Here is a 17,088-nt window from a genome sequence, read left to right as displayed (position 1 = left end):
GAAGATCCATATTGTTTCATGACTAATTAATTATCCAGATTAACTCTTTAGCTTTGAAAATAGATTTAGACATAATGAAAACATTGCAATGGAGTTCACCAAGCCGGTTGCCTGAATCCTAAAACAGGGACCAAAGTATAATGTCGAGCGTATTAATAAGTTAATTTGTAAACTGCACCCCACAGACACACACACACAGCGCTCATTTTCACAACTTCAGTCACTGGTGGACAGGACAAGGTGGGCTCTTTATGAAGACACTAGTCCGTTTTGCGTGCACGTCCCTGGCTTGTTTTCAGTAAATTGTTGGCAGTTTTAGTACTTACAACTTCTCTAGTTACAGTACTTGTACCGATTTTACACTTGAAACTAGGGTTGATTGAAACGCACTGAAGCATCGATACAACATTCATCATTATGTTCTAATGGATTAACTATTATCATAACGGTAGGATGTTAATAGAGGAAAGGTAATCAACAAATCTCTTAAAATGTGTTACTTGAATATGTCAGGTCTTGAATCAGCTTTGATTATCAAGTCTTGATGACTATTGAAGGTATGTGCTATGTGCCTAGTTTTCAGCATCCCTGATTTCCGGTCACGACCAACACCGCCCCCCGCCAACCCCCAGATTAAAAATACCTGTGGATACGCAAAACCCTCTTTAACGGCGCACAGCACTTTACTGAGGTACGAGTCTGTGTATTTCCATGTGGAAATGAAGTTGGCCCCCGTGAAAGAGACATTTTCAAAATGCTAGTTTGATCGTGAATTCATCGCAAGCAGCAGTTCATTCAATCAGTGTGGGTGCAGTTTGACAAATTAACAAGGAACAGCTCCATTGTTTCAATGTTTTATTATTAAAATATAAAAATTAGCAAATACTGTACTAAAGGTACAACCAATTTCACAAAAATAAACTCCCAACATTAACTATGCAGATGCTGGAAATCCAGAGTAACACACAAAATGCTGGAGAAACACTGTGGGTCAGGCAGCATCTATGGAAAGGAATAGATTTGACCCTTCTTCAGGACAGAAATGTCAAATCTATTCTTTTCCACAGATGCTGCCTGACCCACAGAGTTCCTCTAACATTATGCATATATTACTCCAAATATTAATGTGTCTACCAAAGAGACAAACAGCAGGTTTTCACAGAAAACAAATCTCATAACTCACTGACCTTGCAGTAAGTCACATGTTTGAAAAGGTAGATCAGCCATTTTCAAAATACATTTTATTGGTTTATTTAAAAAAACTTCCAGGTTATTTATAATTTTAAAGCACAATGACAAAATTTGTACAATATCCATTTGTTCAAAAGAAAGTGAGCTGTAAAATGATCAGTAGCAGTCATCATCACCACATCACCTATGATGGGGCATTTAGTATATATATTTATATAAAAAACAAAGAGGACAAACATTGGACATATACAAATGTAAATATTAAACAATGTTCTGAAGGGAACTGTCCCATTCTAGAGATTAGGCTGCCAATGTTCACGTACCACAGTACTGTTAGTGCAATGTTGACTGGGTTAGCTGTTCCACCATCTCCCTGCCTGTACAGAGTGCTTGTCCTCCCTCCTCTCTCCCAAGTGCTGTTGAAGCTCAGCCACTCTTGCCATCAGGATGTTTCTACACTGACAAGCATAGTTTATGCTTTTTTGAAATGCCCACCAAATTTGTCAGCCATAAGTTGCTCACTGGAGACGGTAATACCACCCAATCAGGGGTTTCATCCCAAATCTGTTATATGCCAGAAACAAAAGTAACTGCCCCAATCAACTCCCGTGTTGGGTATTCAATTAAAGAAAAAAATGGCTATCACAGCCTCAGTTCAAAACTAAGCCTAATTTTCTCCACCCCCACCCAAAAAAAAGAAAAATCTATACCTTTGCACAAACCCAAGCAAGGACAGTGCCTCTCTGCCTCCTTAACAAACCTCACTAATCGTAACAGATGCCCAATGGAACCTATCACCAAGCTCACTTTTAAGGAGCTTCCACAAGATGTGCTGTTTATAGAAGATATTTACTGATGGACCCTTGGGTCCAGAGTGAGAGGGGTCAAAGCCTAACAGAAAAAAATAACTGCAAGTAGAGATGTCAGTCACACTGTGGGCAACAGGACGAGGGTTCTTTCAGGGGGAAAACCCACTGACTGCTTCCATGGGCTCTCACACTGCCTCAATGAAAGCAGAACTCCTTAATTATCTTCATACAAGCTTAAGGGAGACTGCAAGGTTGTGCTACCTGGCTTTATGTAATGCTTCAAATATCCTTAGAATAATTGTCCCCGAAGGCTTTTGGGGGGTGTCTTGGTGGGTTATAAAATAGCTGTTTCAGAATCGCTGTGCCCCATTAACCAAATGCATTAAAAATCGTTATCAATTGCAAAGCTGTGCTTACACCCTGGCTGGTCATCATTAGCCAGCAACCCCAGGATCGAGGGAGAGGAGGGATTAATATATATATTTTTTAAAAATGAGGTTATGACTGTACTTTTGACAAAGGGGTGTGGTGGATGTCATGGGATTTGCTATGTCAAATTAAGGAGGGAGGGGAGGGGGGAAAAAAAGAGAGGGTAATGCAAAGAGTGACTTCATATTGATGGTTGCTGAACACAGACTTTATGCTCGGCCAGAAGACGACAGCTATCAGGCATACAGCACCGTGCCTGTCAGTCGTGCAGTGCACATTTATTACAAAATAGATATTTACAAAAATAGTTGGAAAAGATTTCAGCCACTACACAGTATGGAAGCGACTGGAAGGTTATCAGCACTTGTGTTGTGGAGATGGGTGGGTGGATGGGAAGGGTAGGAGCCAGAAGGAAAGCAATTGAAGCGACTTGCCAAAGAACAGGTGGTGAACTTGCTGCAGAGAGTGGATCCATGCCACTCAATGAAAAGCAAGAGTCCGGACATTGAGTGTCGAAAGCAGCGCTGAAATAGTTGACTGGCACTTTGCTCATGCAGAGGTAGAGGTTTCGGTCGTTGCCTAGTCCGAGGAGGCACCTCTGCTCTGCCCATCTCCGATGTAACAGACTCACAGACGGGGAGGGTGTGAGGGAAAAGACATCACCCAGCTTTCAGAACACATTTGATGCGCTTCTCTCTGCTTCACCAGCAGTTGCAAATAACCAAATAGGTCGAGGGGAGCTCTGTTTCTTTGTTGTAGTGGCAAAATAGTATTTGGCGCAGACTCGAGGGAAAGCAGTTTGTTTATGTCACCCCTTCAGGAGTTCAGCTGCCTTATGTCAGCCTCACAGAGGCAAACAGGAAGAGGGAAAGGGACAGTGAGTGGAAGGAAACAGCTGAGTCTAGTGTGTCTCTGCAACACTAAACACTTTGTAGTGGTCTAAATCCCATGCCTGATGTCCGTTCAGTTTCATTGTTCTGAAGTCTGTGTAGACTGCGATGGGAGACCCAGACAGGGTCCTGCACACTCATGATACAGCAGTGAACTGTTCAAACTTTCCACAGGATGGAGGGAGACCAGCCCGCTCGCTCCGATGTCAGGAATCTCCACAGGAATCTGAGTGCCTGGTCCAGCCAGAATGCTCTTCAGCAGAGGTTAGCTTAACCGCTTCATAAACCAGACACAGCGGGCCTCAGGGCAGCGGGGGGCCATTCACACCAGGGTGGTAGAAGGCACAGTTGCTTTCGTAGCGGCAACTGCCTTTCATCATGAAGTGCCGACATGGGGGCCTGTTGGACATGTCTGCTCGGGTGGGGGTAGAGGTAGAGAAGATAATCAATCCGTTAACCTGATGTCGAACTGTCACTCTACCGACATAGCCGCTCTTCACTCCTCCACCCAACCCAAACCCTCGTCTTCCTCCCCCCACCCATCACTCCCACTTGCCCCAACCTGCGACTCACTTCCCACACAATTCACCATCCCCTTACCTCACCCCCTCCAACCATCACCTGCGTCCCTGTTCTCACTCTGTCCTCCCACTCACACCCACTTCCATATCTACACCAAAACTTCCTATCACTTCCATTATGTCCCACATCCCAATGGTCCTTGCTCCCCCCTCCACCACACTATAATTGCTCCACCATGGCGCTGTGCTGATACTACCCATTAAAAACCGCTTCCATCTCCACCTACCTCCACCATGGCCACCTCCCATTCCGTTGCCATGTCCTCCCCTCCCCCCGCCATGGGGGGGCCCTCTCCCACAGCGGCCCCTAAAGACTGGCTCATTGTTGCGGCCCCGGCCCCGCTGGTAGGGCCCGCCTCGCATTCCGTGGGGAGGACCCCTCATGTCATTCGGCTGGTCCCAGTAACCATCTCGCTGAGGGGGGCCCATCATCCTCGGGCCGTGGGGTCCTGCAAGGGTTGGGGGTGGGGAAAAGAGTGGAAGGTGAGACAAACAGCAGGAGTGAATGGCCAGGCACGTGCGGAGTGGGGCAAGGGTGTGCACGGAGTGATGGATGCCGAGAGAGGTGTGAAGGGTGTCAACCCACCTGGGAAAGGTCCACCCGGCCCGCCAGGACCACCGGGAGGGAAGTGAGGCATATTGTTGGGGCCTGGGGGAAAACCGTTCATGGCTGGAGGAGGGCCCATCATCTGTGGACCTGGGGGGGTGAAGATAAAAGCATTTAGACAAGACAGAGGGGCAAAATGACCGTTTGGCCAATTGGGTATTCTCCACCATTTAATTAGGGCTGATTCTTTCTCAACATCATTCTCCCACCTCCCCACACTATAACACTTAGCCCCTTATGAACCCCTCCACGACCTCATCAATCTCTGCCTTAAGTAAACCCAATATCCCGGCCTCCACATCAGTTTATGGGAACAAACTCCACTGATTCACCATCCTCTGGCTAAAGAATTTTCTCATCTGTCCTAAACGGACATCCCTTTGTTAAGGAGTCTGTGCACTCAGATCCTATCAATAGAAACAGCCACTCTATCCAGGTCTTTCATAATCTGCTAGGTTTCTAAGGAATTTGGTATGTCACCAAACTAGCACATTTCCACAGCTGTACTGTGGAAAGCACTCCGACTGGTTGCATCACCACCTGGCATGAAGGTAGCACTGCACAGGATCCAAAAAGCTGCAGAGAGGGTTGTATACTCGTCCAGCCTCCCCACCATGCCCTTTTCTCATTACTACCATCAAGATGGAGATTCTGGAGCCTGAGACCCACACTCAAGTGTTTTGGTAACAGCTTCTTTGCATTTGCAGTCAGATTTCAGAACAGTCCATGAATTCATGAACACTACCTCACTTTTTAATAAAAATATTTCTTATTGTATCTCAGTATTTTATGCACTGCTCTGTATTGCTGCTAAATAAGAAATTTCACAAGATACATCAATATAATTAATCTGATTCTGAATGCCACGAAGTACAGGCCAAGAACCAAGCAGAACTGTTCATAAGCGTACACTGAACCTTTCATTCTCTGAATAATACATTTGCAGACAACAGAGGCTTTGCTTCTGATGAGCTGCGGAGCAGATAGAATCTCCCAAAGGTTTATGTTCTACCATTTGGAATAGTAAGTACAAGGGGCTGAATGGGCTCTTTCTGCCATGGAGGTGAACTAGCACAGTATTCTAGTGACAAGCCTTGACAGAGACACTATTGTTCAAGCCTGTGAGAGTAGTTTCAAGGTGAGGAAGGCTATGTCAGTCCTTTTGTGGGTGAAATCTTGTAGGGCAAGACTCCCCAGAATGCAAGAGTATCCAGAGACTCCACTGGTAATGCTGGCCTCAGAACACTCAGACATGATAAATTAAGAGCACTCTCAACGGCAAACTCCAGGTTCCTACTTCACCAAATTCCCAATCCTACTCTTCTCTTCTGAACACTCCACCTCTGCAATTCGCTCTTGGCAGAGGGAGTGAGAGAGAGAGAGAAGAGAGCTGCTCTCCACTCTTCCACTCATCCCCCTTTGCTCAGGGTGAGAGTCAGTGGATCACAGGGATTCCTTTCCATCTTTACCAATGCATTTTTACATCTAGTAGGAGTCACTGGGTAATGACCAAACATTGAGCAAGTTTCTTATCCAGGGGAGAAAGATCTCTCCTCTGGGACCTGTTCAATCAGGACAATAGGGATTAATCTCTGGGCTTTCTGGTGTCAGATGTTTTGAGAAATTCCCCAATCAACTTACTGGGTTAGCAAGGGAAGAGGGGATTTCCAAAGTTCCTTGAGTTTTAAATGCTTACAACACTGGGTTGGAATCAATTGTAACTCTGGGTAACATACCTGAAGGAGCCTGTTGCTGTAGAGGCCCAAGCAGCTGTTTGATTTTATCTGAAAACTCAGGCTGCTTGACCAACTCCTCGATGGGCTTTTTGTTGCTCTGGAATATGTGAGGGGGAAGACAGAACAAAACTTAGTAATTATTAATATTTCAGTAATCCCTGTTACTGTAAAGAATTAAACAAGGTTAGGGTGAACAGAACAACACATATTCAGTAAACTGAACACAAACTGCACCATCTGGGTAACTGTGTACTGAGGGGTAAATACAGGTCTGGACACCAATCACTTCCCAAACAGTACTTTAAGAATTCAACAAGCTGCCTCAAAATCTTTCAATGACCTTGTCCTCAGGAGTGGCAAACTGGAAGAAACTAAGGGCTGAAGCGATGGCTTCTCTTTTCATGATATTCCAACAGGAACGGATCAGGGCAGCACAGAAATGCAGTGAGCAGTGTGTTGCCTCAATTCCAGCATCCGGTGTTTCATTCTGCTCTCTAGTACTGTTTATGTGGAGTCTGCATGCTCTCCCTGTGGGCTTACTCTGAACGCTTCGGTTTCATCCCACATGAAAAAGATGTGTGGGGTAATAGGTTAATCACCCTTCAAGTTTTGAGTGTTAACAAATAGCAATAGTTTAAAAAAAAGTTCGAAGTAAATTTATAACCAGAAGTACATGTCACTATACACAACCCTGAGACATGCTCAAATCCATACTAAAAACAATGAAAGACCGCATCAACTGGGGCATTTAACTAGTGTGCAAAAGACAAGACTATGCAAATACTAAAAATAATGACAATAAACATTGAAAATCTGAGATGGAGAGTCCTTGAAAGTGAGCCCATAGGCTGTGGGAACACTTCAATGATGGGGTGTGAAGGTAACCTCACTGGTTCAAGAGCCTGATGGTTTTTTTTGGGGGTGGGTGGGTTTGAAAACAGCTACTTGTGTCTCTTTGTGCTCCATCTCCAAGGCCCCAATCAGAAGATAATATAACCATATAACAATTACAGCAGGGAAACTGGTCATCTCGGCCCTTCTAGTCCGTGCTGAACTCTTACTCTCACCTAATCCCACCGACCTGCACTCAGCCCATAACCCTCCATTCCTTTCCTGTCCATATATCTATCCAATTTAACTTTAAACGACAACATCGAACCTGCCTCCACCACTTCTGCTGGAAGCTTGTTCCACACAGCTACCACTCTCTGAGTAAATAAGTTCCCCCTCATGTTACCCCTAAACTTTTGCCCTTTAACTCTCAACTCATGTCATCTTGTTTGAATCTCCCCCACTCTCAATGAAAAAAGCATCACGTCAGCTCTATCTATCCCCCTCATAATTTTAAACACCTCTATCAAGTCCCCCCTCAACCTTCTACGCTCCAAAGAATAAAGACCTAACTTGTTCAACCTTTCTCTGTAACTTAGGAGATGAAACCCAGGCAACATTCTAGTAAATCTTCCCTGTACTCTATTTTGTTGACATCTTTCCTATAATTTGGTGACCAGAACTGTACACAATACTCCAGATTTGGCCTCACCAATGCCTTATACAATTTCAACATTACATCCCAACTCCTATACTCAATTTATAAAGGCCAGCATACTAAAAGCTTTCTTCATCACCCTATCCACATGAGATTCCATCTTCAGGGAACTATGCACCATTATTCCTAGATCCCTCTGTTCTACTGCATTCTTCAGTGCCCTACCATTTACCATGTATGTCCTATTTTGATTAGTCCTACCAAAATGTAGCACCTCACATTTATCAACATTAAACTCCATCTGCCATCTTTCCACCCACTCTTCTAAGTGGTCTAAATCTCTCTGCAAGCTTTGAAAACCTACTTCATTATCCACAACTCCACCTATCTTAGTATCATCTGCATTCTTACTAATACAATTTACCACCCGATCATCCAGATCATTAATATATATGACAAACAACACTGGACCCAGTACAGGTCCCTGAGGCACACTAGACACAGTCCTCCAATCTGACCAACAGTGATCCACCACTCCACCACTACTCTCTGACGTCTCCCATCTAGCCACTGCTGAATCCACTTTACTACTTCGATATTAATGCCTAACGACTGAACCTTCCTAACTAACCTTCCATGTGGAACCTTGTCAAAGGCCTTACTTGAAGTCCATATAGACAACATCCACCGCTTTACCCATGTCAACTTTCCTAGTAACCTCTTCAAAAAATGCAACAAGATTTGTCAAACATGACCTTCCACGCAAAAATACAGACCCAATAAAATTTTTCCCGCAATAATTCATTAAAGCAACCAACCAGGTTTAAGCTCACAAGTATACTTCCACGCACTGTTCAAACAAAAGCAGCTTTGGTCTGAACTTGACCAGGCCCAAGCAGCATCTGTGGAAGGAGAAAGAGGCCAACGTTTTGGGTCAGGGTCCCTTTCTCCGCCTTTGTTTTGGATTCCAGCACCCCTGCAGTTTTGTTTTCTACAATCACTAGTAGTCTCTCTTTCCACAGATGCTGCTGGACTTGCTGAGTTTTTGCCCTGACTGCTCCTTCTACTTACCATGATGGAGGTGAGCAGCTCCTGCACGTTGATGCTGGAGTTGGAATTTGAGCCAGCCTGTTGTGCCTTCACACCCATGCTGCCCATGAGGTTGGCTAGCACTGGAGGCAGTTTGGAGCTCCCAGAACCATCTGGGGACTGAGCACCAGTGATTGTCTGCATCGGTTCCTCGTACAATGGCTCCTCCACACCGTTCTCCTGGGGAGAGAAGCCACAAAGAGATTGCCACAGCTGAAGGATTGCAAGCACTTAATAAATCTATTCTCATTAAGATAGAACAATACAGCACAGTATAGGCCCGCTGGCCCACAACACTGTGCCGACTTTGTATCCTACTCCACGATCAATCTAACTCTTCGCTCCTACATCACCCTCTTATTTTTCTTCCATCCACATGCCTACTAAGAGTCTTTTAAATATCCCTAATGTATTTCTTTACCACTAGCCCCAGCAAAGCCTTTTTATACACACACACCATTTTCTATGTATAAAAGCTACTGACATCCCTCCTTTACTTTCCTCCAAACACCTTAAAAGCAGTAGCCATTGCTGCCCTGGGAAATGGGTGCTGGCTGCCCACTCTATGTAGGCCTCTTGTACACCTCTATCAATTCACCTCTCATTTGCTTTCACTCCAAAGAGAAAAGCACTAGTTCACTCAACTGTCCTCGCAAGACATGTTTCTAATCTGTCTGGTACAGCTCCTCTGCATCATCTCTAAAACTTCCATACTCAAGGCCAGGTGCTGCACAAATAACCTTTTCCTCAACATCAACAAGACAAAGAAAATGGTTATCAACCAATATCCTGGGAGTGCACATTTCACACCACTCCTGGTCCCAGAACACATCCTATACTATTCAGGAAAGTTCACCAATGCCTCTTATTTTGAGGCTGAAGAAAGCCGGACTATGCACATCAATAATCATTTCCTTCTACAGATGCACAGTACAGAAACTACACTACTGTGCACAAGCCTCTACAATGGGTAGTCAAAACTGCCCAAGGCATCACTGGGACCCCACCATACAGAAAGATGCTGGGAAAGGGCCCACTCAACCTTTGTCCCACTCCCATCAGGGAAGAGGCTATGTAGCATCCACACCAGGACCCACCAGACTCAAACAGTTACTTTCCCCAAGCAGGGAGGCTGATCAACACCTCCACCCACTAACCCATACCTTCACACTCTCCACCAGCAACACTACTTTATCATTTCCTGTCTGTCACCTTATGCGTCACTTTCTGGACATACATTTGCAAACAATCTTATGTATTTATATTTATTATGTTTTTTTTTATTATTGTGTTCTTTATCCTATTGTGGTTTATTCTGTGCTGCATCGGATCCAGAGAGCCAACTATTTTGTTCTTCTTTACACTTATGTTCAAGAAATGAGTTGTAGGATAATAGTGATACAACCCAACAAGCTGACAAAGTAGTTGGCCCAGAGCACACTGGCTTTCATAGGATACAAGAATACAGAGCTGGGATGTCAAGTTCCAGCTGTATTGGATGTTGTGAGACCATATTTGGGAGTATTGTTCGCCAAACTATAGCAAGGGTGTGAAGATTTACAAGGATGTTGCTGGCACTGGAGGGCTTGAGTTATGAGGAAAGTGGACAGCTGGAGGTTTTTCCTGGCGTGTAGGAGGTTGAGGGGTGACCTTATAGAGGGCCATAGATAAAATGAATGATATTCTGTCCCATGGTAGAGCAGTCTAGAACTACAGGACGTGTGTATATTTAAGATGAAAGGGAAAAGATTTACTATTTAACAGGGTCTGAGAATCAGGGTTTTCCAGAAAGACATGGGTACGTGGAAAAAGCTGCCAGAGGAAGTGGTAGAGGTGGATACAATTACAATATTTATAGGGCCATAAGCAGGAAGTGTCTAGAGGTAAAGGGATAGGTGGGACAAGTGCCTTGGTTGGCATGGGCGAGTTGACTTGAAGCTTGGTTGTAATTGTAACAAATATGCAAAAAGGCAGAAGAGCTCAATTCCATCCAGTTACCGATAACTGTCACCTGAAAGGATGGTGGTTGTCAATTTAGTAGAAATTTTCAAGAACTAGCCTGACGTGGGACAGGATAATTTTGAAGGGGTTCAGGGAAAACAGTTAAGGAATGGGATACTTAGACCTCTTTCTAAAGGTGAAAATAACCAAATACCCCATCCTAAATAACATACCCCAAGACTAAAGGGCCAAAACAAAAAACTAAATTCAAATGTCGGACCAGAGATTGTGGTGAGAGCACTAGTTTGTTACATAATGGGCAACATAGATGGTATGCAAAGACAAATGAAAATCCAATTCCCTCTGAATACAAAACATTTTCTTCAGTAAATAACAGAGCAGAGAAGAGGAAACTTACATCATCCAGCGGAATGACCTTGGGTGGAATAGTTTCGTAGGATTCTGGGTCAGGCTCATGGGGGCTCTCCGGAACACTGAGGGTCCAAACAGAAGCACATCAGTAAGCACAACAAAAACTCTTCCTAAACGGGCACCTTGGTCAGACTGCGTCAGTGAAGAAGGTAACATTCAATTCTGCTGGTCTTTCACCAGCTCTGATCAGATCCTCACACACTAAGTGTGTCTGTCAACACATCCTATTTTTATTTTACACTTCCAGCATCCAGTACTTTACTTTGTGTACTTGAGTTACTGGAAGTCGGGTATTAACTTTTATGTTCTGCAAATGAAAGGACAAGCTATGAGCTAGCAAGGATTAACATGCACATTATATCTTGCGTACATGACCACTGACTCATCATGCACACTGCCCGTTGTTTTGTGGGTGCACTTGAAGAGTGAGGTTGCTACACTCAGGGTTGGGCAGGATGTTAGAGCTAAATCTCAAAGCAAAGGTTATACAACCCCAAGAGGAACACCAGAGGAACTATAACTGCACCATCTGGGTAACCCTGCATTTGGGGGGTAAATATTGGTCTGGATAACTTCCCGAACAGTACTTTACTTGTGACTTGGCGTAGAATTACCAGGATTTTGGCTGTTCACAACCCACACAGATCGCTGACAGGGAACAGAACGTACCAGTCTTTAGACAGGAAGATTTCCTGCAGGATTCCTTTCTCTCGCTCCTCCTGAATGAGCTTCTCCTGACTGTTACTGCCCCGCTCTGCGAGCTGAGGGCCCAAGTCGATTAAAACTGGGCACGTCCAAGGGATCTTCTCCTCCATTGTGTCGTGGCTTAGCCTTCGAGCCGTCTCAAACGCCTGCCGGTCCATCATCATTTCGCGCTTGGCAGCTTCACCAAAGTCTTTGATTTTGTTCACGTTAACTGAAAGGGAGGGAAAAAAAATAGGACCATAAACACCACGCCCTGCTCAAAGTTGGACATGATAGAAAGTAATGCCCAAACAATGGATAAAAAAAGTTTAATCTCACATGTAGAGTTAATCAAGGCTCCATCAGAGAGGCACAGCATGGAAATAAGACCTTTGGGCCACAATGTCTACACTGAACATGATGCCAAATTTTTGCCTGTATATGACCATCCCCCAATCTTCCACATCAGGGGTTCCCAACCTGGGGTAGACAGACCCTTCCGTTAATGGTAGGAGTCCACGGCATAAAAGTTGGGAACCCCTATCTACACATTCTTGTGTCTATTGAAAAATCTCTCAACCACTACCCCGCAGCCTTTCCGGTTACCTACTACTCTCTTACTCATCTTGCCTTGGCAAGTTCAGGGTTGATGGCAACAAGGAAATTTCTTCACTAGATGAGGCTGCTCAAAGGCAAAGATTCAAATCATTGGATGACATCTAAGGCACCCCATTCACCTGTGTATATCTTTGCAATTTTAGCAATGGGAGTCGAAAAGAACAAATGAGCTGAATAATTACACTGCCAGATTTAATACAGGAATGGTCACATTAGGGAAATGAACAATTGGAAGGAGACCGAGGCACAATTTCAGTCTTACCTCGTTCTGTTTCGTCCAGTTCAAAGTAGAAATACTCCCGCAGCTTTGATTCCTCACGCCATGACACTGTCTTCCTTTTCTTTCCCTTCTTGGTCAGTTTGGCTGCTTCTGGCGCTGCCTCAGGGACAGACGGTTCAGCTGCTGATGCGGCCACAGTCGCTGAGTTATCCTCTTCTGCTATCGCTGGATAGAGATAAAGCACAGAGGTTACACCTACCAGAAACAGGCACTGGCTTATAGCAGTTTGACCCTGTTGTTTGTGTGTGCGATGGTGGTGGGTGGACTGGCAGCTAAAGTGGATCAGAAAGACAGCAAAATCTGTGTGGATGCTGGAGATGTTCAGAATTCCTAGATAGTATAGGTTCTTGCATAGACTGCCAGGAGACCATCCTTGTGGCAATGTCAATTTGAGATTGCTTGGCGGGGACATCCCTCCTAGCACCTCAAAAACTTTGACACTAATAAATCCAGATAATTCCAAAGAAACTTTATCCAAGAAGATGGACCTCGCCACAGCATGAGTAAATAACATGTCTTTAAGGGGAAGCGGGATAGACGATGGAGAAAGGAATGGAAAATGGTGGGGGGGAAGAGTACAATGAAGTGGAGATAGGGTGACTGGTGTGCAACCAGCATGACAAAGACTGAGTGGAGAGGAATAGCTTTCCCTGCTGTCACTGAATAACTCCCAATGTATTATTAGAAATGTTACAGAAACCTATACTGCCAAGGGTAATTGAAAAAAGACCATCAAATCCAGAGTAAGAACAGCTCAGGGAACACTTCAGTTCATTAACAATGCAGTGACTGCAGAGAATTACTTAGCTACGATATTTCAAACATTGCAGAGACTATTCTACAGTACTCACTAATCTCTAGAGGTTCGGGCACCTCCTCCAGCGGCACTGGTGTGGCAGACCTTTCCACATCCATGGGCTCAGTGATGGCAGCTTCTGGAGAAGCAGGCTTGGTGCTGTTCTGTTCAGGGCTGGCTTTTGGATCGAAGGGATTGGACTGAGGGGCGAGAAAAAGAATGTTAAAAAACCCAGCATCAGTGATAAAGAATACAAAGCACACCGGTAAAATGATGACATTAGGTGAAGAAGCTGCACCACAGAACAAAGCACATCTGCACATAAGTGACTAGAAGATGCCTGCAGGGTCTGAAATCATTCCAACCACTACTTTATAATACTATTGGCACACCATAACATCACAAGAAATTGAAGCAGAATTGGGTCATTCTGCCCATTGACTCTGCTCCACCATTTGATCATAACCAATTTATTTTCCTCCTCAACCTCATTCTCCTACCTTCTCCCCAAACTCTTTGACACCCTACTAATCAAGAACTTTTCAAACTTTGCTTTAAATATACCCAATGACTTGGTCTCCACAGCTGTCTGTCGCAATGAATTCTACAGATTCATCATCCTCTAGCTAAAGAAATTCATCTCTGTTCTCAAGGGACATTCCTCTATTCTGCAGCTGTGCTCTCTGGCTCTAGATTCTCTCACTACTGAAAACATTGTCTCCATGACCACTCTATCTAAGAATTCAATAGTTCCCCCTCATTATTCAAAACTTCTCTGAGTACAGGCCCAGAGCCATCAAATGTTAATCCTCTTGGTACACTCATTTACTACTACTGGTAAGGCCTTTTACTTTAAGACATTCCCAATGTACACCTTTCTGCAATAATCAACCCCACTTTGCTTGCTTTCCATGACCACATCCAAACGGGAACTCAGCATCCACTCACACTGGGTCTTTCCCTTCTCTTTGAATACATTACTATGTATAGCCTCTTATAAGAACCAAAGCAATCCTGCACTCTATAATCAATAGCTAAGACTTAGCATCATGAGCATTAATCAGAAACCAAGCATAACCCTCCGGTGAATTATAGCCTGCTGCATCTGCTCACACAAGCAAGTTACAGCAGGCATCCATCAATTTAAAAAGTGCCAATGAGATGAAATAGATTAATTCTGGAAGCTCAAATACACCAAGAACTTATTAGCTAGCTAGTGCAGACTAATCACCAAAATTTAAAAACTAAGAGTATTTCCATATGAAAGGAAAATCACTAGCTCAAAAGATTTTATCAAAACCCCAGTCAAAAGTATATATTTTGAAGGACTAACCAAAGAGCTCCTTACAGATTACTCTAAAGGCTACTGAGCTACTCTAATTCATTCATTGATTATAGACAAATAAATAGAGCCCACACTCCCATTGTTTAGTACCTTTACACTGGTTGGGGATGTTATCTTCTTCTTTTTCTTGATTTTCAGCCCATGCACTGGGGCAGAGTTGAGTGCCTCCAGAAATCCAGTACTCTCAATAGCTGTACAAAACAAAAAGCAGGTCAGAATGTAGCTAATCCATTGTTAGCAGCATCTAGTTTATTCAAAATCAAAGGAAAAGTCAATATTCTGGAGTTGGAGGCAGCAATGCATGCATTCACTATCAATGTTCAACAATACTAAAAGCTCAGGCCATTTTGCATTTAGTAAGTTATTAGATTGACAAATTGGTTTAATATTGTCATATATACCAGGGTAAAGTGAAAAACTGGTCTTGCATCCAGACAGATCAATCCACTGGAGTAGCACACTGAGTTAGTACATGGTAAAATAACATCAGAATGCAAGATAATGCTTTACAGCGGCAGAGAAAGTGCAGTGCAGGTAGGTCGTAAGTGGCAAAGTGATAGATGGGTAGACTGAGTTTAAGTGTCCATCTTATTGGATGAGTGGACCATTCAACAGCTGGGTAGTAGCTGTGCTTGAACTTAGTATGTGATTTCAAACTTTTCTATTTTCTGCTCAATGGAAAGGGAAGGGAATGGGATAGTTGATCATACTGGCTACTTTACTGATTAGCCAGAAGTGTAGACAGAGTGAGGCTGGTTTGACAGCACCTTATTTGTTCCCATTCTGCATGGTTGAGAATGCATAGGATCCTCACCCTACTCAATGGATCTGTGTTTAATTAGACACACAGATCCTGAACCTTGCCTGGAATTAACTAGCTGTCCCCACGTGGTGCTTCTAGAACACCTTATCTCATTCCTACGATGACTGCAGTGAGAAGTAGAAATGAGAGAAAGGTGACTACACATTAAACTGCTGAGGATCAGGAAGACCAACTGAACCATTATGCAAACTCAAATACATTTAGCATTTCAAGCATAGTATTGGTGTGTGCACAGCACTCATGAAAATGCATCAACAAGCACTCTCAGACAGGCAGTTAGAAATTTTAAAAGCGCTGAATACTCACGTTGGGGGGGAATGATCTTGACTTTGATTTCCTTGGTGGCATTAGGAGTCACATTCAATGGTTTGTACTTCTTTTCCACTTGCGGTGCAGCGCTGCTTGTTAAAGAGGTGCTAGGAAAAAACAAACAAAAAGGCTGTTAGTGATAGCAAGAGTTCTGGTTCACTAGCAAAACAAAAAGACAGTTGTCTAAAGGAATGAAAACTACAGCTGCGGAAATCAAAGGAACCTAGCTCATTTTGGATCAAGGCTACCTTGAAAAATTACCTCAGTTCAGTACCAAGGGAGCCCTGCTGCATGGAAAAGGTCGTTTCTTTTTATGACATGAACCATGTCTGTGCCTCAGCTGCCGACTTTGAACAAGAGCAGAGACATTTCCAGTGACCTTGTCAATCTTTACTTCTCTGCCTTGTTCGAAATTTTTAATATTAAAATTACCCAAAGCTAGTTGTGAATATATTTGTTGCCATATTTCCTGCCTTTTGACTATACTTTGTATTTAGCTAGATATAAACCACTTTTGTACTGGCTTGAGAATTGAAAAGGTATCCCATCACACTAACGTTTCAATTTTGAATGCAAGAAAAATGGGAGGAGGACATATGGCCCCTCAAGCCTGCCCTGACATTCAATGTGATCTGCCCTCTTTGGCAGCCTCAACTCTTTCTTTGCCAATTCCTCCACAGCCCTTAAATTATTGATATTTCATAACTCCATTTTAAATATTTTTCATGGGTAGCATTTCTCCAATGAGAAACTTCTGTACGTCTTAGTTTTAAGTGATCTGTCCCTCATCTTGCAATCACTTCCGCTATATCGATATTCTCCCATGAGTGGAAACTATCCTGTCAAACCCCCTCAGGATCTTATAAGTTTGAGTAAGGGCTCCCCTCATTCCTATAAACTCCAAGGAATATTGATCTAAACTGTCTAGTGATAAATGCACACAATAAAATAAAGATCTCGATGGATGCTGCCCACCCCAGAATGGGTTTATGCCACTGACACATGAGCACTTAGAACCATTGTTGCAATATTCACCCTC

The 17,088-nt window shown here is 43.7% G+C and overlaps 1 protein-coding gene across 2 annotated transcripts in view; it reads right to left on the bottom strand.

Moving 5' to 3' along the window:
* Window positions 1–850: 850 nt before the first annotated feature.
* ppp1r10 (protein phosphatase 1, regulatory subunit 10) overlaps window positions 851–17,088 on the bottom strand; it is a 30,249-nt gene continuing 14,011 nt past the window's right edge. For both annotated transcript variants that reach the window (XM_063048129.1, XM_063048130.1), the window contains exons 9-19: window positions 16,047–16,156; window positions 15,008–15,108; window positions 13,628–13,772; window positions 12,759–12,941; window positions 11,864–12,110; window positions 11,181–11,256; window positions 8,804–9,001; window positions 6,244–6,340; window positions 4,487–4,597; window positions 4,128–4,349; window positions 851–3,731 (exon numbers count right to left, since the gene is read on the bottom strand). In XM_063048129.1, the coding sequence (XP_062904199.1) occupies window positions 3,622–3,731; window positions 4,128–4,349; window positions 4,487–4,597; window positions 6,244–6,340; window positions 8,804–9,001; window positions 11,181–11,256; window positions 11,864–12,110; window positions 12,759–12,941; window positions 13,628–13,772; window positions 15,008–15,108; window positions 16,047–16,156 (1,600 nt within the window). In that variant the 3' untranslated portion in view covers window positions 851–3,621. The remainder of the gene's footprint in view (window positions 3,732–4,127; window positions 4,350–4,486; window positions 4,598–6,243; window positions 6,341–8,803; window positions 9,002–11,180; window positions 11,257–11,863; window positions 12,111–12,758; window positions 12,942–13,627; window positions 13,773–15,007; window positions 15,109–16,046; window positions 16,157–17,088) is intronic.

This window comes from Mobula hypostoma, chromosome 5 (genome assembly GCF_963921235.1).
Source record: "Mobula hypostoma chromosome 5, sMobHyp1.1, whole genome shotgun sequence".
In the NCBI taxonomy this organism is placed as follows: domain Eukaryota; kingdom Metazoa; phylum Chordata; class Chondrichthyes; order Myliobatiformes; family Myliobatidae; genus Mobula; species Mobula hypostoma.
The sequence above is the reverse complement of the archived record's forward strand: the minus strand, read 5'-3'. Positions and strand labels throughout refer to the sequence as shown.